The sequence below is a fragment of the Pristiophorus japonicus genome, chromosome 4, assembly GCF_044704955.1.
Source record: "Pristiophorus japonicus isolate sPriJap1 chromosome 4, sPriJap1.hap1, whole genome shotgun sequence".
In the NCBI taxonomy this organism is placed as follows: domain Eukaryota; kingdom Metazoa; phylum Chordata; class Chondrichthyes; family Pristiophoridae; genus Pristiophorus; species Pristiophorus japonicus.
In genome coordinates, this window is record NC_091980.1 from 56866965 (window position 1) to 56890902 (window position 23938).

Consider the following 23938-nt stretch of genomic DNA (forward strand, 5'->3'; position numbering starts at 1 on the left):
AGCTAAAACTTACTCCAAATCCACTTAGGTCAGCGTATGTGGCCAGCTCTGAAAAACCTTGTGGGCAGTGAAGAAAAAGCAGCCATTAGGGCAGGGTCTTTACAATATACATCAATGATTTAGATGAAGGAATAGAGTGTAATATCTCCAAGTTTGCAGATGACACTAAACTGGGGGTGGTGTGAGCTGTGAAGGGGATGCTAAGAGGCTGCAGGGTGGCTTGGACAGGTTAGGTGAGTGGGCAAATGCATGGCAGATGCAGTATAATGTGGATAAATGTGAGATTATCCACTTTGGGGGCAAAAACGCAAAGACAGAATATTATCTGAATGGCGGCAGATTAGGAAAAGGGGAGGTGCAACGAGACCTGGGTGTCATGGTTCATCAGTCATTGAAAGTTGGCATACAGGTACAGCAGGCGGTGAAGAAGGCAAATGGTATGTTAGCCTTCATAGCTAGGGGATTTGAGTATAGGAACAGGGAGGTCTTACTGCAGTTGTACAGGGCCTTGGTGAGGCCTCACCTGGAATATTGTGTTCAGTTTTGGTCTCCTAATCTGAGGAAGGACGTTCTTGCTATTGAGAGAGTGCAGCGAAGGTTCACCAGACTGATTCCCGGGATGGCTGGACTGACATATGAGGAGAGACTGGATCAACTGGGCCTTTATACATTGGAGTTTAGAAGGATGAGAGGGGATCTCATAGAAACATATAAGATTCTGACAGGACAGGACAGGTTAGATGCGGGTAGAATGTTCCCAACGTTGGGGAAGTCCAGAACCAGGGGACACAGTCTTAGGATAAGGGGTAGGCCATTTAGGATTGAGTTGAAGAGAAATTTCTTCAGTCAGAGAGTTGTTAACCTGTGGAATTCCCTGCCGCAGAGAGTTGTTGATGCCAGTTCATTGGATATATTCAAGAGGGAGTTAGATATGGCCCTTACGGCTAAAGGAATCAAAGGAGTATGGAGAGAAAGCAGAAAAGGGATACTGAGGGAATGATCAGCCGTGATCTTATTGAATGGCGGTGCCGGCTTGAAGGGCCGAATGGCCTACTCCTGCACCTATTTTTTATGTTTCTGTGATAGGGGAGGGAAAGGAACTGAAGAGAACCACAACCACCAAGCACTAAACATTGCAAGGAAAAGCTCAAACAATTAAAATACTAATAAAAATGAAGTAAATCCTACCGGAGAAATGCGAGCTGCTGGAGACACTCTTTCTTTTCCCCCCTTCCCCCACCCCGCAAAACTCTCCTCCTCACCACCCCCCCCCCCCAATACACACATTCTTTTGGCCCCCCTCCCCCCAAAACTCTCCTCCACGCCCCCCCCCCCCCCCCCAAATCAAAAGTCTCAAGCATAGCCACTAAATAAAAAATAAAAGTGAAGACCGACCTGCCCGGGAACTCAGTGGGCCGGCCGGCTGGTGCGGGAGTCCACTCGGCCAGGGATAGATTGTGGCAAGATTGGGCAGCCCTTCGTCCTGGGATAGGGGCTGCGAGCATTGGGTCCTGCTTACAGCCCACAGGACACGCTGGGAGGGCAGGAGCATGCTCGCAGCTCTCACTGAGCATGTGCACAGATGCCAGCAGTGCTGTCTGCTCTGGCCTGGCCTGTTGTTCCGCGCCCCACCCCCCCCCCCCCCCCCCCCCCCTTCAGTCTCCACGCCACATCAAGACTCCGGGGACTCCGAAGAGCGGCCAGGATGGGGCCCCTTTTATCTGGCGCCCTTTCCAGCGTGCAAAGTTGCCGCGCTTCAGGTTAGTACGCCGAAAAAACGGCTTGGGCAATGTTGGGTCCCAAATCCCTGCTGCTGACCTCTGCGATCTCCAGCCTTGCCCTTTTGTGTCTTTGGGTGATCTTTTGCTTTGATTGCCAGGGAAGAGGATCTCCCAGCGTGCTCTTGCTGCCTGCACCAGAAATTTGAGGGAGGCATTGCTAAATCTTGATGCAGCCCTCTGCTTTTGTGTCTCCATGACCCACACTTTTATCAGTTTTATGACGTTACTCAGACCTCTGGATACGAATTTATTCACTCCTACATCAACCTTGAAATGAAATGTGTGTGAGGCTGCTTTAAATATCCTTGCTGGAAACGCGACATCAATGATGTCATCAGACCGGCTGCATTTAATTGGGCCGGGAAACGTGCATGACTGTTTAATTGGGGCCATTAAGTAAAACTCGCACTGCAGAAACGCTGCTCACATCTTCAGGTTCCCAACCCACTACGTGGCCCGCATGCACGCAATCCACCTCCAAGGTATAGATTCCGGCCTTTAAGATCTTTCTGGATATATGATTTATGACTGGTCAAATGGCCTTCACTAATAATCTTGTGATCTTTTAATTGTTCTGGCTGGACATCTGTGACAGTTGAACACCCCAAGGAGTCATCCTGGGACCACTTTTAAATGATCTTGATAAAAAAACATTATCTTACAAAGTGTCCACTATTGTTTTGTAAACTAACAACTAGTTTATTTGATCGTTGGTACCTCTTCTATTCATGTGTAAAAACATATCTAAAATACAGCCAGTTTTCACTAATCCGGCTTTCAATTAGTTGAAAACCATCTCCAATAGCTGTTTCCAGCAAACTACCTGGACAGAGAGAGAGCTAAGTAACATTACATTGAAAGGAAAAAAAGCAAGCTTATTTCCAGTTGGACCTGTTTCAGATGGGTGTTTGTACCAGCAACACTGTGGGCTCAATTTTCTCCAGTGATTTGCGTCGTTTTTTGGGAGCAGGCTGCTTTTATTGGCCTAAGTTTAAAAAAACAGTTTCCCCGATCAATTTGCACCAGTGTAACTCAGTTATGATTTTTTTTTAGGTACGTTTTTTTTTTCAACCAAAGGGGGCGTCACCTGCCACCGGCGCCAGTTCTGGCCATTTATTAGGCAAGTTTGGCCAGCTGAGAGTTACTCCAGTTCTTCTTAGGCCTGGGTATGTGGCCTCTGTAGAAATACCTTATGGAGAGTTAAGGAAATCAGCGCAGGTAAGAAAATCGGCGCAGGCAAGTGCAGCAGATGCCCGGACAGCAGGAGCAGGAGAGATAAGAGAGAGGAGGGGGAAGCCTTTCGGGTGTAGTTAGGTACGGGGACCAGGAGGGGGGAGGTCATTCAGCCTGGGATAGGTGCGGGGACTGGGAGGCCGTTCGGCTCGGGAGGCCACTCGGCCTGGGCTAGGGGCGGGGGAACGGTTTGGGAGGCCGTTCGGCCTGGGATCGGGGCGGGGGAGCGGACGGCAAGCCACTTGGCCTGGGCTAGGGGTGGGGGAGCACACCGGCAGGCCCTTCGGCCTTGGATAGGAGCGGGGGAGTGGACCGGCATCCGGAGGTGGGGACCGGCATCCGGAGGTGGGGGGACTTTAATAATTTAATGGAGGTAAGTTGCTGCAATGTATTTTAATGTGTTTGTGAAGTTGCTGCAATGTATTTTAAGGTGCTTGTGCAGGTTGCGAGCTCGCTGTATGTTTCACTTTGCAACCTCAGCCTACATTGTGTCCCTGGTTACCGTGGCAACCCAATCTTTTTGGCGCAGATCAAGGCTCCATCCCCAAAACTAAAGGATGGGTTAGGCTGTGCCAAAATGAAGAAATCAAATGGGGAAACTTAGAACATTTTTTTTTGGCGAACTTGGGCCCCAAAAAACGGGCGTAACTCTTCAAGTACGCCAAAAAAAAGCTTTGGGGAAAATTGAGCCCAAAGACTGCTTTAGCTAACTTCAATATTTTATGTCAATCCAAACAATCTCCTCGTCCAGTACTTGTTCTTGTTGTGATGCTTCTACTTGTGAAACTCTCCGATACAGTGTCAATGACTGGAAATCATATTTGTATGCAAGAGTTCAGATACTGTGCAAAACATCTCTTACTGAACTCGAGCTGCTGGAACCTGCTTTTCAGTTTATTGCAAATCTATGATTTGTTTGCTGATATCCCAGTACACTTCTACAAATCTCTGTTCCCAGTAGCCTCCAGGGTGTATATTCAGGAACATCATTGTTGTAATTGGCTTCAGCTGCAAACTATTGCAAAAACTAACATTAAAAACAGCAATTTTAACCACAATAGGTTTACCCTATTGGATTAAGCCTAAACATCTTAACAAAATGTAGTTATCTTTGGAATATCTTGTGCAACCAGCTATATGGGGTTATCATATGTTGTTTCTTGGAGGCTTTGATGCTGAGTAATACGGAGTGTATCGGTCAAAACCTGAAAATTACCATTTTGTTTACACTTATTGGGACCAGGCAGAGAGCTGTGGCTAACAGTTGAACTGGTCAATGATCAGAAGAGAAACAATACTGCCAACCAAATTGCAGTATAATTGCCCTTTAATTGCCTTGTTTGCTCAGAGCACCAAAAAATGCTGTTTGCTGTGAAGTCATCTTTGAACTTTGCTTTGAAAAGAATTCTCATTGAAATTCATCCATTTTTATATTCAGTAAAACGCTGCAAGATTGTTCAGATTTCATATATATATGTTATATATGTGTATAGTCCTTTTCAGTTTCTTGTTTTGTTTCCCCTTCCCTCTTTTACATTTACCATTCCTTCAGCTAAGAGGGCAGGTAAGTAACCTGTGCCAGTTCAGTGCTGAATCTGGTAAATTGCATGTGTGCTGTTGACCTGTATAAACAGTTAGTGGGACTTGCGTGGGAGTGCCTTTTGTTGAGAGGTGAGGGATGCTCATCAGCCTACAATTCCTCGCACAACTGGCCATTCACGTCTGAGCCTTGACAGTGAGTGTCAGCAGGCTCGACGACACAGAGCTCACTTAATGTGCAGAGGCTGTGTACAGGGGTTAGAAGGATCCTAGCTAATTTTTTTTTTTGATGCCCCCCTCCCCTTAACCCTGGGGCATTGAAGCCAACCACGACTATGACTAACATTGGTTGACTCAACACAGACTGGGGATTGAACCTGGGAGTTCCGCAGCCTGTACGGCACAACTGCTGAGCCATCGGCAAGCCACAAAATATAGTGGTTTAAAGGGAAAAAATGAACTGCAGCTGCTTGAGGCTGCTATTATACATAAAAGTACTGGGCTTTTTATAGAGCCCTACGACATCAAAAATGTCTCAAACCACTTCAGACAATTATTTTAAGTGCAGTGGCTTTTGCACTGTGTGACTTTGAAAACTTCAAAAAAGCGTGGCATACAGGGTATGCAATAACCTTTGGGAACTTGTATTGTTCCACCCTTTCTTTGAGTTTAAGTATGTAGTAGTATTCGCGAAAGAAATAAAGCTGTAATCACAATAATTTTATCATTTAAATAATAAATTATACAAGTCACAAAAAATAATATTGTAGCGAAGTTACAAATAAAGTAAACATTAAATTAAACACTAAATTAATAAATAATAAAAAACTTTGTTCACCAAGATGTTTTGAGCCACATCATTCTCTATAGCCAAGATGGCCAGTGAAAATAGCCTGCGGTCCCCCGTGCTCGATCACAAATAATTTTTTATGAGCTTCAACTTCGAGAAGCTCCGTTTGCTGCTCGCCACCTATACGAGCATGGTTAACAGGATCCGGAGTGCTATCGATCGCCACCGATACAGGCATGGTTAACAGGAGTGCTAGCCATGTGTTTGGTAACTTTCTCTTGAAACTTGAAGTCCGTTCTTCTTGCGGAGCACCACAGTCCATTGGAAGCAGACTTTGGAGATAGCCAAGTTCTTTTCAGAGGTCGATGCCATTAATGTCAGACCCTCTTGACCACGACGCCCTGGGTAGTTGCCTACCCGTAAGGCCAGCCCTGAGTCATAACATCATAATGTGGAGCAGAACTGCAGCTCAATGCTACACAGTTGAGCAATAACCTTTGGATGCACACGCAAAATCCTGATATTGGTTGCCCCTCTATTTGGAGATCAGGGGCCCAAAATTCAGTACCGCTGGAAAGTTGGTGCTCCCCCACTTTTTGGTGGCAATTAGCCAACATTTTTTCATGGCTGGGCCACCCCATATTCAGCTCCAAAAGTGAAAAAATGAGTTCCAGCACTAATGAACCTTCCAAAGTGGATTTTTCAGCGGTGTGGTTGTCTTAATTTGAGCGTTATCACCACTGAGAAATTCAGCATGCTGGTAAGGGTTTCTAACGAGCCAGCTACACTCTGGCCTTTTTAAAGGCTCGGGTTTGCAGCAAAGCCCTGAGAGAGGAAGGAGGTTGGAAGGAGTTTGGAGATATGGAGCTGGAGACACTGATGGATGATGTGGAGGACGTGGGGAGACCTGGCAGACGGCCAGTACATAATGCATGGAAGGAGAGTGCAAGGGAGGTGTCAGGCACCTCCATATGTGTGAGGACGCACCCTCCCAGGAGGATGCTGGCCAGTCTGCACCCGGCCCTTCCAGGCCCAGCGATGTTCCAGGGCATCCGAGAAGGACAGCTGTAGGTCCCAGACAACAACCACAGCAGCCTCCTCAGATCCATGATGCAGCCACAGGGATGACAGTTAGGCATAGTGTTAGGGTAGTCATGCATAACAGGTGTTACAGTGAGATGCACAGGGGTAAAAAATTATTACAGTATTATATTCTTTTTCTGTTTTTGCAGTGATTTGGATAATTTGATCAATCTTTATTTTTGCACATATATCTGGCCAGGTGTTTCATTTGGGAGTGAGCAATTCTGTGTTAAGGCACTCATTGCGATGGCCATTGAAAGTGGGACCTGAAGGGTCATGTGTGGATGGGATTATCTGAAGCGAGCAGTTATGAGATGCAGCTGCACTTCCCTTCCAGGATTGCGATGGGGACGACACCTCCCAGCTCTGGGGCGACGGGGATCCTCCTCCTCCTCCTCCTCCTCCTCCTCCTCAGGTGGTACTGCTGGCTCGACCTCCAGCGGCTGTCCCCTCATGATGGCCAGGTTGTGCAGCATGCAGCAGACCACGACACTTATGGAGATCCGTTGAGAGTACTGCAAGATGCCACCAGAGCAGTCCAGGTACCGGAACCTCTGCTTAAGGATGCCTATGCACTGCTCAATGATGCACCTGGTGGCACAATGAGCGTCATTGTATGTATGCTTTGGCGCTGTCCTGGGGTTCCGCAATGGAGTGAGCAGCCAAGTGGACAAGGGATATCCCTTGTCCCCAAACAGCCAACCGCAATCCTGAATTGGGCCGGTGAAGTCGTCAAGCACACTTGTCTGGCACAGAATGAACGAATCATGGCTGCCAGGATCCGACGCTGGTGGTCACACACGAGCTGCGCATTCAGTGAGTGGAAGCCTTTGCGGTTGACAAAGATCTCGGGGTGATGTGGTGCAGTCAGTGGCACCCTGCACCCGCAGGAAGCCTGCCATTCAGTCAAATCCGGCCTGCCGCTCCACCTGTTTGTCCCTTGTCATTGGGAAGATGATGTACTGGACCCTTCTCCTGTACAATGCATCTGTGACCTGCCGGATGCACCAGTGTGCTGAGAATTGTGAGATGTTGCCAATGTCTGCAGTGGCCGACTAGAAAGAACCCATGGCGTAAAAATTCAAGGCAATGGTGACCTTGGTCTCCATGGTGAGGGTGGTCCTGAGCCGTGTTTGAGGCTGCAGATCTTCTCGCAGGACAGCGCAGAGCTCCCTGAGTACTTCCTTCTATAAATCGTAGCCTTTGCTGCATTGCTCATCAGTGAGCTAGAGGAAGGAGAACTGAAGTCTGTAGACCTTTTGCGGTATGGCCTCCTTCCCCCACGTCTGCATTGGCCACCTCCCCTGACAGCTGCCTGCTGGCCATCTCCCTGGTCCTCCTCATTCTAAGGTTCCTGTGGAGGCTCTTGTTGGAAAGGCTCCTCTCCCAGTATTTGGAGGGGGTGGGGGAGGCAGCATCCCTCCCCCTCCTCCTGATGCCATCTCCCTCCTGGCTACCCTCTCTAGCTGCAGGTCTGCGCACATCTGCAGGCCCTTCTCTGTATTGTGCAGCCATGGCTGCTGTCTTCCTTGCCCGCTGCCTGTCTGCATGGTGCTGACGGCGATGCCTTCGCCTGTGTGCCGCCCTGCTTCTCACCAGGTGTTGCCCTCCCAACCCTCCTCCCATCCTCAGGGTGAACCCTGCCAAGCAGGTCTCTGCAGCCCACAATGAGTCAGACCTGAAGGTTGTACAAAAGTCTGTGAAAACCTCCTGAGCAGCACTCAGCAGATTTAATGGAGCCAAAACAATTACTAAAACTATTTATCTGCCAAACGGATCTGATCGCGGCAAAACTCCAGCGGTGTCGCTGTCGTGCACCGACTGTAAAACCTCACAGGGGCACTGCCTGAAAAAGTCCGTGGTTTTTGTTGCTGAACATCGCGGGCATGGCCATTTTCCAGTGGCCCACCCGCTGATGACCTCACAACGCCTCTAACTCCTTTAATGCGGCTTCACTCCGCTCAAATCTCCCCCCACCCCGAGCTGAATAGGGCTCGGGGTGGGAAAAACACCTGACTGCGGCGGCCGATCGATTTTTTTCAATTTCGGCTCCCAGGTGTTTCCCTGCAAGGGTGAGGGGGAAATTAGCCAGGAAGCCATTCCACTGTCGGGAATCTTCCAGCAATAGAACCAAGAGTGACAATGGAAGGTGTTTGGGAGCAGGTACCCACCTCTCAGCTAGGGAATATTAATGGCAAAGGAACCCTACAGACAGCAGGAAATAAGGGGAAGTGGTGGAAATTTAAACAGAAAATCAAAATAAAGTTGACACAAACAGAAATCTGGGCAAATGCCATCTTGTGCGTGATTTTGTTTTTGCAAATATTAATATGGGTTGGTTTAGGAGTATTAAACATGCAGCATTAGTATACTGATGTAAGGGAGGAAGCTGCTATTCACATCATTAAATATTTATACTTTCATCCACACCATATTCAAACTTCATTGTTGGCACTTGCAGTATATTGGCTGATTAACATTTAATTTCTTTTTGGCCTAATGACTTTAATGTCTTGGGTATTAAATTGATTTTTCGGAAGGTTTTTTCTTTGATGGTTGTAATAGAATACCGCCCTCTTCAAAGCTGGTCTATAAACTAAACATATGTGTGTTTTTATGCTCTGCAAGTACTGTGTATAATTTAGTGAAAAGCCTTTTTACAGTGGGCCTGAAAGGTTGAAAGCTTAATCTCATGATAGATAAGGCACTGTCCAACTTATTACTTCTTTTTTTTCAGCTGGTCTCCATTTGTGTGAGGGACGGTATGAATTACAGAGGTGCGTATAAATTTCATTATCTAATATCCATTCGTGCTGGTTTAAATCCTGGTCCCCGTAGGTAATAATGCTGAATTCTTTGAACCCTCCTCCTCCCACAGTTCCCCAGTCATTTGAAATGAGGATGAAGAGACCAGACCACCTGCTTCATCCTTATGATTGCGTTGGGAGGGAAACTGATGGATATTTAAACTTTCTCTTCACCCAAATGGCATCCTTGGGTTTGTGCACAAATGTAATATTTTGCACTTGTCCATTCACTGCTCATCCTTGCTGTGTTTCCAGCCAAATAGTTACCAGCCACATTTATTTTGTAAGAGCTATTTTTAAAAAGAGGGGAATTTAGTTCAATTTGGATTATTTAAAAACTGGATTTTATATGTTTTTTTTAAATTCCCTCCTGCAACCACATGATGTTCAGCAATGAAAACTAGATAGTTCATCTGAAGGACATCTGTGCAGGTGATGCTGCTGGATAGTTACCCTGTTAGCAGGCAGTATTACAAGAAATCTCTCTCATCATGAGAATTTGGTTGTCGCACCGTGAGAACTTTACTAGTGCCAGCAAAGTGCACCTCCCTAAATGAAGCTGAATACAAAGAGTAGCTTCTGGGTGGTCCTGAAGGAATTTTTTTCTCATTCATTCATATGATGTGGGCATTGCTGGCAGGCCAGCAATTATTGTCCATGCCTAATTGCCCTTTAGAAGGGGGTGGTGAGCCACCTTCTTGAACCACTTCAGTCTGTGTGGTGAAGGTGCTCCCACAGTGCTGTTACAGAGGGAGTTCCAGGATTTTGACCCAGCGATGATGAAGGAATGGCGATATATTTCCAAGTCAGGATGGTGGGTGACTTGGAGGGGATCTTGGAGGTGATGTTGCTCCCATGCACCTGCTGCCCTTTCCTTCTAGGTGGTAGAGGTCGCAGGTCCTATCTGAGGAGCCTTGGCGAGTTGCTGCAGTGCAGTCTTGTAGATGGTGCACACTGCAGGCACAGTGCGCTGGTGGTGGAGGACGTGAATGTTTAAGGTGGTGGAAAGGGTGCCAGTCAAGCGGGCTACTTTGTTCTGGATTGTGTCGAGCTTCTTGAGTGTTGTTGGAGCTGCACTCATCCAGGTGAGTGGAGAGTGTTCCATCACACTCCTGACTTGTGCCTTGTAGATGGGGGAAAAACATTGGGGAGTCAGGAGGTGAGACACTCGCCACAGAATACCCAGCCTCTGATCTGCTCTTGTAGCCAGAGTATTTATGTGGCTGCTCCAATTCGGTTTGTGGTCAATAGTGACCCCAGGATGTTGATGGTGAGAGTTTCGGCGATGGCAATGCCGTTGAATGTCAAGGTGAGGTGGCTAGATTCTCTCTTGTTGGAGAATGTACACTTAAAGGGACACCATCCATTAACATCAGTGCAGCAACATTAATGACTTCATTCGGCGACTGAAATTCATGAAATTTTACAGGACGGATGGAGATATTTGGCCATCAATCTTGTAAAAAGCAATAGAAATGACTTGCATTTAAATAGTACCTTTCAGACCTCAGGACATCACCAAGCGCTTCAGAGCAAATTAAATACTTTTGAAGGATAGTCACTGTTGTAATGTAAAAAAACACGCCAGCTAATTTGCGAACATCAAGATCCCATAAACAGCAATGAGGTAAATGACCAGATGATCTGTTTTAGTGGAGCTTAATTTCCGTCTCCATAATTGAAATGATTACTTGCTAAAAGTTAATGACTTGTATCTCAATTCATGTTAATTCATATCTTTTACACCCTGGTCTAAACATTTGCGAGGCAGCTGCTTTCTCCTAATGATGTGTTAGCAAACAAAAATATTCTCTGTACAAGTCCAAAAATACACAGAAAAAAAATGTTAAAAAGTGTTGCATGAGTCAGCACTTTCAGAAGAGGAGGGGAGAAAACTAGAAGGGGAAAAAGAAAATTAATTTCCATTGTCACTGTTTTTTATTTTTGAAGTTATTGATAGTGAGACCCCTTGCACCCATCCTTTAAAGGGAGACTGTCTTGCTAAAAAAGTATTTATCTGTGGGGAGACAGAAAGGCTAGCAGTATTATTTTCAACAGAATATTGTCATTATAATTCCTTTTTGATTCAGTTTGCAGGCATTTATGTTTATAAAGAAATGGGAGAGATAAAGCGTTTGCCAAAGGTTATGTCACAAACATGGTACCTCTTTAAGATTTTGGAAATGATGAAATCTTAACAATAAATTGGCGACAAAGCACTGGGCTTCCTACAGATCCAGTGACTGCAACTACAAAAGCACTAAACATGGGTGTCACTACCAAGACCACTGATGCTCAGTAGATAACTGTGGCATACCCGAATTCATAATAATTGGTGGCAGCTGCCTGTGATACAGAGTTATACTAGTGATGAAGACAAATCAAAACACTTAAAATTAAAAAGTGAATGGAACAGAAGAACGTAAAATATCAGCCAGATCAGAAGGGGCAAAAATTGAAATGGCATGGCTAGTGGTGGAAGAAAGAGTGGGAGATAATTTTAGCTAAAGGAGCAAGCATTTCAGCTAGAGAGAAAACGAGAGCAATGCAGTTTACAGGAAGAGAGGGAATGATGCAAATTTGAGGCCAACAAGAAGGAGAAATAGCATCTGCACAAAGACAAACATTGCCAGTATAAGGCCAACGAAAGAGAGAAAGCGTCACCATGTTCTCGAACAGGCAAAGAAACATGCTTCAGCCGTGAGTCAAATATGTGGGAATGCACAACTTTTAAAAATTCATTCTAGGTATATGGCATTGCATGCAAGACTGGCATTTATTGCCCATCCCTAGTTCTTGGAAGGTGGTGGCCCGAATTCTTTGTAATGGTTTGATACAACAGAGTGACTTTGGAGGCCACTTCAGCCGCGTTGGTGTGAGAGTGGAGGGACATCTTATTCCAGCTTTTGAGCTGGATTTTTCGGCTTTGATGTTTTTGGGGCGATAATGGTGGCAGGTCGGGAAAGTTAGCACCCGGGAATAGTTTGCGCCTCAGTAGGTAAGTTTGGGCAGCTGGGCCCTGAGTTAAGGGGCGCAGCACTGAAGGAGGCGTTGCACATTTCTATTAGGGCATTAGGTGACCAGGACTGGGAATTAAATATTCAGGGGTACTTGACAATCCGGATGGACAGATAGAAAGGAAAAGGAGGTGAGGTAGCTCTATTGATAAAGGATGGAATCACTGCAATAGTAAGAAATTATATTGGCTCAAATGATAAGGGTGTTGAAACAGTTTGGGTGGAGATAAGGAACAATAAGGGGGAAAAGAATCACTGGTGGGCGTAGTCGATAGGCCCTCTAACAGTAACAACTCTGTTGGTCGGAGCATAAACCAGGAAATAGTGGGGGCTTGTAAAAAGGGAACAGCAATAATCATGGGTGATTTTAACCTCCATTTTGATTGGACAAATCAAATTGGTCAGGGTAGCCTTGAGGAGGAGTTCATAAAGTGCATAAGGGATGGGTTCCTTGAGCAGTATGTAACGGAACCAACCAGGGGGCAGGCTATCTTAGATCTGGTCCTGTGTATTGAGACAGGATTAATAAACAATCTCCTAGTAAAGGATCCCCTCGGAATGAGTGATCATATCATGGTTGAATTTCAAATTCAAATGGAGGGTGAGAAATTTGGATCCCTAACCAGCGTACTAAGCTTTAAATAAAGGAGACGATGAAAGTATGAGGACAGAGTTGGGGAAAGTGGACTGGGAAAATAGATTAAAGTGTAGGACGGTTGATCAACAGCGGTGTACATTTAAGGAGATGTTTCACAACTCTCAAGAAAAATATATTCCAGTGAGGAAGAAAGGGTATAAGAGAAAGATAGCCATCCATGACTAACTAAAGAAATAAAGGACAGTATCCAATTAAAATGGAGGGCATGCAAAGTGGCCAAAACTAGTGGGAGGACAGAAGACTGGGTAGCTTTTAAAAGCCAGCAAAGAACAACGAAAAAAATAATTAAGAAAGGGAAGATAGACAATGAAAGTAAACTAGTACAAAATATAAAAACAGATAGCAAGAGTTTCTATAGGTATATAAAAAGGAAAAGAATGGCTAAAGTAAATGTTGGTCCCTTAGAGGACGAGACCGGGGAACTAGTAATGGGGAACATGGAGATGGCAGAAACTCTGAACAAATATCTTGTATCAGTCTTTACGGTAGAAGACACTAACAATATTCCGACAGTGGATAGTCAAGAGGCTATGGGGGGGAGGAACTTAGAACATAAGAACATAAGAATTAGGAACAGGAGTAGGCCATCTAGCCCCTCGAGCCTGCTCCACCACTTACCCGCCCGCTCCCTGTAACCCTTAATTCCCTTATTGGTTAAAAATCTATCTATCTGTGATTTGAATACATTCAATGAGCTAGCCTCAACTGCTTCCCTGGGCAGAGAATTCCACAAATTCACACCCTCTGGGAGAAGAAATTCCTTCTCAACTCGGTTTTAAATTGGCTCCCTCGTATTTTGAGGCTGTGCCCCCTAGTTCTAGTCTCCCCGACCAGTGGAAACAACCGCTCTGCCTCTATCTTGTCTATCCCTTTCATTATTTTAAATGTTTCTATAAGATCACCCCTCATCCTTCTGAACTCCAACGAGTAAAGAACCAGTCTACTCAATATATCATCATAAGGTAACCCCCTCATCTCCGGAATCAGCCGAGTGAATCGTCTCTGTACCCCCTCCAAAGCTAGTATATCCTTCCTTAAGTAAGATGACCAAAACTGCACGCAGTACTCCAGGTGCGGCCTCACCAATACCCTGTACAGTTGCAGCAGGACCTCCCTGCTTTTGTACACCATCCCTCTCGCAATGAAGGCCAACATTCCATTCACCTTCCTGATTACCTGCTGCACCTGCAAACTAACTTTTTGGGATTCATGCACAAGGACCCCCAGGTCCCTCTGCACCGCAGCATGTTGTAATTTCTCCCCATTCAAATAATATTCCCTTTTACTGTTTTTTTTCCCAAGGTGGATGACCACACATTTTCCGACATTGTATTCCATCTGCCAAACCTTAGCCCATTCGCTTAACCTATCTAAATCTCTTTGCAGCCTCTCTGTTTCGTCTACACAACCCACTTTCCCACTAATCTTTGTGTCATCTGCAAATTTTGTTGCACTACACTCTGTCCCCTCTTCCAGGTCATCTATGTATATTGTAAACAGTTGTGGTCCCAGCACCGATCCCTGTGGCACACCACTAACCATCGATTTCCAACCCGAAAAGAACCTATTTATCCCGACTCTCTGCTTCCTGTTAGCCAGCCAATTCTTTATCCATGCTAATACATTTCCTCTGACTCCGCGTACCTTTATCTTCTGCAGTAACCTTTTGTGTGGCACCTTATCGAATGCCTTTTGGAAATCTAAATACACCACATCCATCGGTCCTCTATCCACCAAGCTCGTTATATCCTCAAAGAATTCCAGTAAATTAGTTAAACATGATTTCCCCTTCATGAATCCATGTTGCGTCTGCTTGATTGCACTATTCCTATCTAGATGTCCCGCTATTTCTTCCTTAATGATAGCTTCAAGCATTTTCCCCACTACAGATGTTAAACTAACCGGCCTATAGTTACCTGCCTTTTGTCTGCCCCCTTTTTTAAACAGAGGCATTACATTAGCTGCTTTCCAATCCGATGGTACCTCCCCAGAGTCCAGAGAATTTGGGTAGATTATAACGAATGCATCTGCTATAACTTCCGCCATCTCTTTTAATACCCTGGGATGCATTTCATCAGGACCAGCCGATGAAATGCATCCCAGGGTATTAAAAGAGAAGTAACGGCAAAGATTGTGGATGCATTGTTTGTAATTTACCAAAATTCCCTGGATTCTGGGGAGGTCCCAATAGATTGGAAAACTGCAAATGTAATGCCCCTATTTAAAAAAGGAGGCAGACAAAAAGCAGGAAACTATAGACCAGTTAGCCTAACATCTTTGGTTGGGAAAATGTTGGAGTCCATTATTAAAGAAGCAGTAGCAGGACATTTGGAAAAGCAAAATTTAGTCAGGCAGAGTCAGCATGGATTTATGAAGGGGAAGTCATGTTTGACAAATTTGCTGGAGTTCTTTGAGGATGTAACGAACAGGGTGGATAAAGGGGAACCAGTGGATGTGGTGTATTTGGACTCAAGAAGGCATTTGACAAGGTGCCACATAAAAGGTTACTGCACAAGATAAAAGTTCACTGGGTTGGGGGTAATATATTAGCATGGATAGAGGATTGGCTAACTAACAGAGAACAGAGAGTCAGGATAAATGATTCATTCTCTGATTGGCAACCAGTAACTAGTGGGGTGCTGCAGGGATCAGTGCTGGGACCCCAACTATTTACAATCTATATTAATGACTTGGAGGAAGGGATTGAGTGTAACGTAGCCAAGTTTGCTGATGATACAAAGATGGGAGGAAAGGCACTGTGTGAGGAGAACACACAAAATCTGCAAAAGGACATAGACAGGCTAAGTAAGTGGGCGAAAATTTGGAGATGGAGTATAATGTTGGAAAGTGTTAGGTCATGCACTTTGGCAGAAAAAAAATCAAAGAGCAAGTTATTATTTAAATGGAGAAAGATTGCAAAGTGCCACAGTACAGCGGGACCTGGGGGTACTTGTGCATGAAACACAAAAGGATAGCATACAAGTACAGCAAGTGATCAGGAAGGCCAATGGTATCTTGGCCTTTATTGCAAAGGGAGTATAAAAGCAGGGAAGTCTTGTTACAGTTATACAAGGTATTGGTGAGACCACACCTGGAATACTGCGTGCAGTTTTGGTTTCCATATTTACGAAAGGATATACTTACTTTGGAGGCAGTTCAGAGAAGGTTCACTAGGTTGATTCCGGGGACGAGGGGGTTGACTTAGGAGGAAAGGTTGAGTAGGTTGGGCCTCTACTCATTGGAACTCGGAAGAATGAGAGGTGATCTTATCAAAACGCATAAGATTATGAGGGGGCTTGTCAGGGTGGATGCAGAGAGGATGTTTCCACTGATGGGGGAGACTAGAACTAGAGGGCATGATCTTAGAATAAGGGGCCGCCCATTTAAACCAGAGATGAGGAATAATTTCTTCTCTCAGAGGGTTGTAAATCTGTGGAATTCGCTGCCTCAGAGCTGTGGAAGCTGGGACATTGAATAAATTTAAGACAGAAATAGACAGTTTCTTAAACGATAAGGGGATAAGGGGTTTTTGGAAGCGGGCGGGGAAGTGGAGCTGAGTCCATGATCAGATGAGCCACGATCTTATTGAATGGCGGAGCAGGCTCGAGGGGCCGTTTGGCCTACTCCTGTTTCTATTTCTTATGTCCTTATGTAGCATGGGAAACTCCCGAGCAAAAGAGCTGGCCCGGGAGCGCTCGGAGAGACGCTTGGGGTGGGGCGGGGGGGGCGGGGGTGATGGTAAACTAAAAATATAACACAAAAACATTCCCAATACATAGCCCACGCCACAACACAAATTGCAAAAAAAATTAAAAGAAAAACAATTACACTTACCTTGGGAGTCCATTACTCAGCTCTCTGCTGTCGGGATTGTTGGACGGCTTGATTTCCCAGTGCAAGGTGCGATTTGTGGCGTATGGGTTGGACAAGAATTAACATTCACGCCAGGGTCACAATCAAGGGCGTTGCACACTGGGCGCAGCTCTTCCAGGTGCCGCTGCTCAGCACCGCCGCTAAACCGGACCCAAGGATCACTGCGGGGCGCTGGAGGCTGACCGTCCGGCCAAAACACCTCACCACCGCCATTACCGCTGCATCGCAACAAAAAGCAGAGCGAAGAAGACCCGAACATCCAGCTCTTTATGTCCAGATTTTCCTTAACTCACTTCAAATTCTCAAACTATCATGGCATTTCACCTCCTATTCTCTGCATTATTAGTCCAGGGCTCTGAATTACTTGTCCTGTAACATAACCACTACACTATCATAACCAGCAGGGTCCACCACTTTATTAAATATTGCCCACCATTTTAGTAAATCAAATCTCATTCCAGATTTTTGAGAAATGGATGATGTCGATAGCTTTATCTGGATTTTTGTATTGTTAAGCAGTCACCAAGGCAGGAATCTTCCCAGCCCTGCAAGTGCGGTTTTGGAGGCGGGCCCACTGTCAAAATGGCCCTGATTGACAGCGGGTTGGGATCCCACTCTGAACCTGCCTCCGTGTGAGTTTCTCAACTGTCAGATCTGCGTTCAGGTAGCAGATCCGACAGCAGGCGGCAGGACAGATAAGTAATATCATTAAAAGGTACATTACCCCACATGGTATTTGGGGTAATGGACTGACGTGGATAGAGAACTGGTTGGCAGACAGGAAGCAGAGAGTTGGGATAAACGGGTCCTTTTCAGAATGGCAGGCAGTGACTAGTGGGGTGCCGCAGGGCTCAGTGCTGGGACCCCAGCTATTTATGATATACATTAATGATTTAGATGAAGGAATTGAGTGTAATATCTCCAAGTTTGCAGATAACACGAAGCTGGGTGGCGGTGTGAGCTGTGAGGAGGATGCTAAGAGGCTGCAGGGTGACTTGGACAGGTTAGGTGAGTGGGCAAACGTATGGCAGATGCAGTATAATGTGGATAAATGTGAGGTTATCCACTTCGGGGGCAAAAACACGAAGGCAGAATATGATCTGAATGGCGGCAGATTAGGAAAAGGGGAGATGCAACAAGACCTGGGTGTCATGGTGCATCAGTCATTGAAAGTTGGCATGCAGGTACTGCAGGCGGTGAAGAAGGAAAATGGTATGTTGGCCTTCATAGCTGAGGGATTTGAGTATAGGAGCAGGGAGGTCTTGCTGCAGTTGTACATGGCTTTGGTGAGGCCTCAGCTGGAATATTGTGTTCAGTTTTGGTCTCCTAATCTGAGGAAGGACATTGTTGCTATTGAGGGAGTACAACGAAGGTTCAGTAGACTGATTCCCAGGATGGCAGGACTGACATATGAGCAGAGACTGGATTGACTGGGCCGGTATTTACTGGAGTTTAGAAGGATGAGAGGAGATCTCATGGAAACATATAAAATTCTGATGGGACCGGACATGTTAGATGCAGGAAGAATGTTCCCGATGTTGGGGAAGTCCAGAACCAGGGGACATAATTTAAGGATACGGGGTAAGCCATTTAGGACTGAGATGAGGAGAAACTTCTGTTGTTAACCTGTGGAATTCTCTACTGCAGAGAGTTGTTGATGCCAGTTCATTGGATACATTCAAGAGGGAGTTAGATGTGGCCCTTACGGCTAAAGGGATCAAGGGGTATGGAGAGAAGGCAGGAAGGTGGTACTGAGGTGAATGATCAGCCATGATCTTATTGAATGGTGATGCAGGCTCGAGGGGCCGAATGGCCTACTCCTGCACCTATTTTCTATGTTTCTGTGTAAGGTACTTAAATACTAGTTAAGAGTCTTAAAAGCAGGCCACAATTTTACCAACCTTTTGACGGGTTTGCCGTCCCTCGGGTTTCACGCCAGGCAAGTGGAGTCGGGTTCTCAGTAACTCTCCGTTGCTTTGGCTAGTTGACAGCTGCAGAAGTGTTATAAAAGCTAACATTTCACAGCTGTTCACTTGCACTTTGGAAGTGTTTGCAATGAACTCTCTATTCACTGTCACCTCCTTGGAGCAACCTCTCTCACCACTGACAGGGTGCTTTTGTCATCTCCACCTCATCTGCTATCTATTCCAGCAGCATCGGTGCCTTTGAAAAAAAAACACCTTGGTCCTTAGAATCACACCACGATCAGCCCCAACACCAACATCACTAAACACACCAGCATCACCACCAACAACACCAACCTTCTCCGCAATCACCTGATGCTGCACCCGATCGCAATGCTGCCCGGGAGGCCAGGGATGGCCTCACCATGGCCATATTTACTTCACTTCATGTTGTACACCCTGACTGCCACATGATGTGCCAGGTTGGCACCAGCCCACACGAGCTCCATAAAGCATCCCTGCAATGTTCAGCCCTTTCCTTTCACGCTTATCACCATTGTGGGAGTATCGTTATGTCTCACAATTCAGTACAACTCACTAAGTCACTTCCAAAGGTGCCCAGAAATCTGCCCAAGAACGCAAAGTCCTGAAAATAACTATACATGAACATTGGCTAAAGGATGCAAGGGCCTACCCTTGTGTGTTGTTAGTTGGTACGATTGGACAAGGATGAGGGCGAGTGTGAAGGGTGGCGAGTGAAATGGGGAACTGATAATGTAGATAGACAGAGAGAGAGGGATGAGTGGAGGTGCAAGGTAAGTTGGTGTGAGTAAAGATGTGCAAGAGTAGGGTATGGAAGGCAGAGTGATGGGGATGTGATGAGTGGCATAGCAGGATGAGGTTGAGTGTGGTTTTGCAGTAACGTTTTGTAATCTACTGAGATCATTGAAAGTTTTGAGCCACTGCAGCCAGGTGCTCCAGCTGACATCCCAGTTTGTGCCCTTGTGCTTGTGCCCTCGTGCATGTGCAACTAGGCTGCATTGGTCTCCTGGAGAGGTATCTTCCGTCCATTGGAATGGAAGACAAACTCACTGCATGCTGTGAATCCCTCTATAAGCATCTGGATGGAGTCATGGGAGAGCCTAGGTGCACATGTGCAGTGTTTGTCAGTGTTTGCAGCACCTCAATGCTGCAAAAGACTAACAGATGAATTGACAAAAAAAAGTTGGGCATGGTCCCTTTAAGGAAACAGGCTGATGACGCATCACCAGATGATTTCATCAGACCCGTTTCCAGTTAATAGGCCGGGAAACCCACAGGGCGAGCTTAACAAGCCCCAGTCATTGAAGATTAAAGGGAGAGGGCGGACTGCACTTCGGAGTAGGTTTTCCCACTCAGCACCAATGCCGCCCGCATCAAACTCAACTCTTGGTGAAATCCCGGTCTCGAAGTGGGAACAAAAATGAATGGGCTGGCCAACTCAAGACGCCACTGTGCAACAAAACACTCGCACCATTTTCTTGCGTTAATCCTGCTGATTACCGGGACTATGATGCCATTCTCGGGCTTATGATTTAATGCCAGAGGTGCACATGCAGAAATCTTTAAGAAACTAAGAAAAAATCCAGGCAGAAAATGGGTATCCAGCTCAAAGAGGTGTCTGGAAAGCAGAGATTAACAGAGTTCTTTGCCATTTATTTTTACTGGGAATTAAACATACAGGGGTATCTGACAACTCGGAAAGATAGTCAAGAAGGGAAAGGAGGTGGGGTAGTTCTGTTAATAAAGGATGGTATCAGTTGTGAGAGACGATATTGGCTCTAATGAACAAAATGTTGAATCATTGTGGGTGGAGATTAGCGATAGTAAGGGAAAAAAGTCACTGGTGGGCGTAGTTTATAGGCCCCCAAATAATAACTTCACGGTGGGGCGGACAATAATCAAGGGATAAAGGAGGCATGTGAAAAAGGAACGGCAGTAATCATGGGGGATTTTAACCTACATATCGATTGGTCAAATCAAATCGCATGGGGTAGACTTGAGGAGGAATTCATAGAGTGCATACGGGATTGTTTTTTAGAACAGTATGTTACAGAACCTACAAGGGAGCAAGCTATCTTAGATCTGGTCCTGTGTAATGAGACAGGAATAATAAACGATCTCCTAGTAAAAGATCCTCTCGGAATGAGTGATCACAGTATGGTTGAATTTGTAATACAGATTGAGGGTGAGGAAGTAGTGTCTCAAACGAGCGTACTATGCTTAAACAAAGGGGACGACAGTGGGATGAGGGCAGAGTTGGCTAAAGTAGACTGGAAACACAGACTAAACGGTGGCACAATTGAGGAACAGTGGAGGATTTTTAAGGAGCTCTTTCATAGTGCTCAACAAAAATATATTCCAGTGAAAAAGAAGGGCGGTAAGAGAAGGGATTACCAGCCGTGGATAACCAAGGAAATAAAGGAGAGTATCAAATTAAAAACCAATGCGTATAAGGTGGCCAAGGTTAGTGGGAATCTAGAGATTGGGAAAATTTTAAACGACAGCAAAGAATGACGAAGAAAGCAATAAAGAAAGGAAACATAGATTACAAAAGTAAAATTGTGCAAAACAGATAGTAAAAGCTTTTACCGATATATAAAGCGGAAAAGAGTGACTAAAGTAAATGTTGGTCCCTGAGAAGATGAGAAGGGGGATTTAATAATGGAAAATGTGGAAATGGCTGAGACCTTAAACAATTATTTTGCTTCGGTCTTCACAGTGAAAGACACAAAAACCATGCCAAAAATTGCTGGTCATGCGAATGTGGGAAGGGAGGACCTTGAGACAATCACTATCACTAGGTGGGTAGTGCTGGACAGGCTAATGGATCTCAAGGTAGACAAGTCCCCTGGTCCTGATGAAATGCATCCCAGGGTATTAAAAGAGATGGCGGAAGTTATAGCAGATGCATTCGTTATAATCTACCCAAATTCTCTGGACTCTGGGGAGGTGCCATCGGATTGGAAAGCAGCTAATGTAACGCCTATGTTTAAAAAAGGGGGTAGACAAAAGGCAGGTAACTATGGGCCAGTTAGCTTAACATCTGTAGTGGAGAAAATGCTTGAAGCTATCATTAAGGAAGAAACAGCGGGACATCTAGATAGGAATAGTGCAATCAAGCAGACGCAACATGGATTCATGAAGGGGAAATCATATTTAACTCATTTACTGGAATTCTTTGAGGATATAACGAGCATGGTGGATAGAGGTGTACCGATGGATGTGGTGTATTTAGATTTCCAAAAGGCATTCGATAAGGTGCCACACAAAAGGTTACTGCAGAAGATAAAGGTACGCGGAGTCAGAGGAAATGTATTAGTATGGATAGAGAATTGGCTGGCTAACAGAAAGCAGAGAGTCGGGATAAATGGGTCCTTTTCGGGTTGGAAATCGGTGGTTAGTGGTGTGCCACAGGGATCGGTGCTGGGACCACAACTGTTTACAATATACATAGATGACCTGGAAGAGGGGACAGAGTGTAGTGTAACAAAATTTGCAGATGGCACAAAGATTAGTGGGAAAGTGGGTTGTGTAGACGACACAGAGAGGCTGCAAAGAGATTTAGATAGGTTAAGCGAATGGGCTAAGGTTTGGCAGATGGAATACAATGTCGGAAAATGTGTGGTCATCTACCTTGGGGAAAAAAAACAGTAAAAGGGAATATTATTTGAATGGGGAGAAATTACAACATGCTGCGGTGCAGAGGGACCTGGGGGTCCTTGTGCATGAATCCCAAAAGGTTAGTTTGCAGGTGCAGCAGGAAGGCGAATGGAATGTTGGCCTTCATTGCGAGAGGGATGGAGAACAAAAGCAGGGAGGTCCTGCTGCAACTGTACTGGGTATTGGTGAGGTTGCACTTGGAGTACTGCATGCAGTTTTGGTAACCTTACTTAAGGAAGGATATACTAGCTTTGGAGGGGGTACAGAGACGATTCACTAGGCTGATTCCGGAGATAAGGGGGTTACTTTATGATGATCGATTGAGTAGACTGGGTCTTTACTCGTTGGAGTTCAGAAGGATGAACATTTAAAATAATGAAAGAGATAGACAAGATAGAGGCAGAGAGGTTGTTTGCACTGGTCGGGAGACTAGAACTAGGGGGCACATCCTCAAAATACAGGGGAGCCAATTTAAAACCGAGTTGAGAAGGAATTTCTTCTCCCAGAATCTGTGGAATTCTCTGCCCAGGGAAACAGTTGAGGCTAGCTCATTGAATGTATTCAAATCACAGATAGATTTTTAACCAATAAGGGAATTAAGGGTTATGGGGAGCGGGCGGGTAAGTGGAGCTAAGTCCACGGCCAGATCAGCCATGATCTAGTTGAGTGGCGGAACAGGCTCGAGGGGCTAGATGGTCTACTCCTGTTCCTAATTCTTATGTTCTTAAAAGGGACTTAATTCTGGAGAAAGTTCCAGAAGAGTTAAGTTTCTGACTACTTGATTAGAGGGATATAACTCTTGCCTAGATGAGAGGATTGAGTTGAAAACACTTCATCGGTCTTGATCCTTTTCTCTGGAACAGACATCAGGTTGCAAATACATTTGAGAATAAGGCTATATATAGAAAGGTCAGAGGAGAAGTGAAAAAGAAAATAAGAGGCAAAGAGAGTGTATGAGAATAGAATGGCAGCCAACATAATAGGTAATCAAAAAGTCTTCTATAGGCATATAAATAGTAAAAAGGTAGTAAGAGGAGGAGTGGGGCCGATTTGGGACCAAAAAGGAGACCTACACATGGAGGCCGAGGGTATGGCTGAGGTACTAAATGAGTACTTTGCTTCTGCCTTCACCAAGGAAGAGGATGCTGCCATAGACATAGTGCAGGAGGAGGTAGTGGAGACACTTGATTGGATAAAAACTGATAAAGAAGAGGTATTAGAAAGGCTGGCTGTACTTAGAGTAGATAAATCAACAAGAGTGGATGGAATGCATTCTAGGATACTGAGGGAATTGAGGGCAGAAATTGCGGAAGTACTGGCCATAATCTTCCAATCCTCCATAGATGCCAGAGGACTGGAGAATTGTAAATGTTACACCATTGCTCAAAAAAGGGAGTCATGATAAACCCAGCAACTACAGGCCAGTCAGTTTAACCTCGGTAGTGGGGAAGCTTTTAGAAACAGTAATCAGGGATAAAATTAAGTCACTTGGATAGGGGTGGATTAATTAAGGAAAGCAAGCATGGATTTGTTAAAGGCAAATTGGGTTTA

The 23938-nt window shown here is 45.4% G+C and overlaps 1 protein-coding gene across 1 annotated transcript in view; it reads left to right on the forward strand.

Annotated features, from left to right (window-relative positions):
- Window positions 1–23938, forward strand: part of c4h5orf24 (chromosome 4 C5orf24 homolog) — a 44898-nt gene that overhangs the window by 12912 nt on the left and 8048 nt on the right. Inside the window, exons 2-3 of the mRNA XM_070878221.1 lie at window positions 6764–6968; window positions 9164–9203. Of these exons, the coding sequence (XP_070734322.1) occupies window positions 6764–6968; window positions 9164–9203 (245 nt within the window). The remainder of the gene's footprint in view (window positions 1–6763; window positions 6969–9163; window positions 9204–23938) is intronic.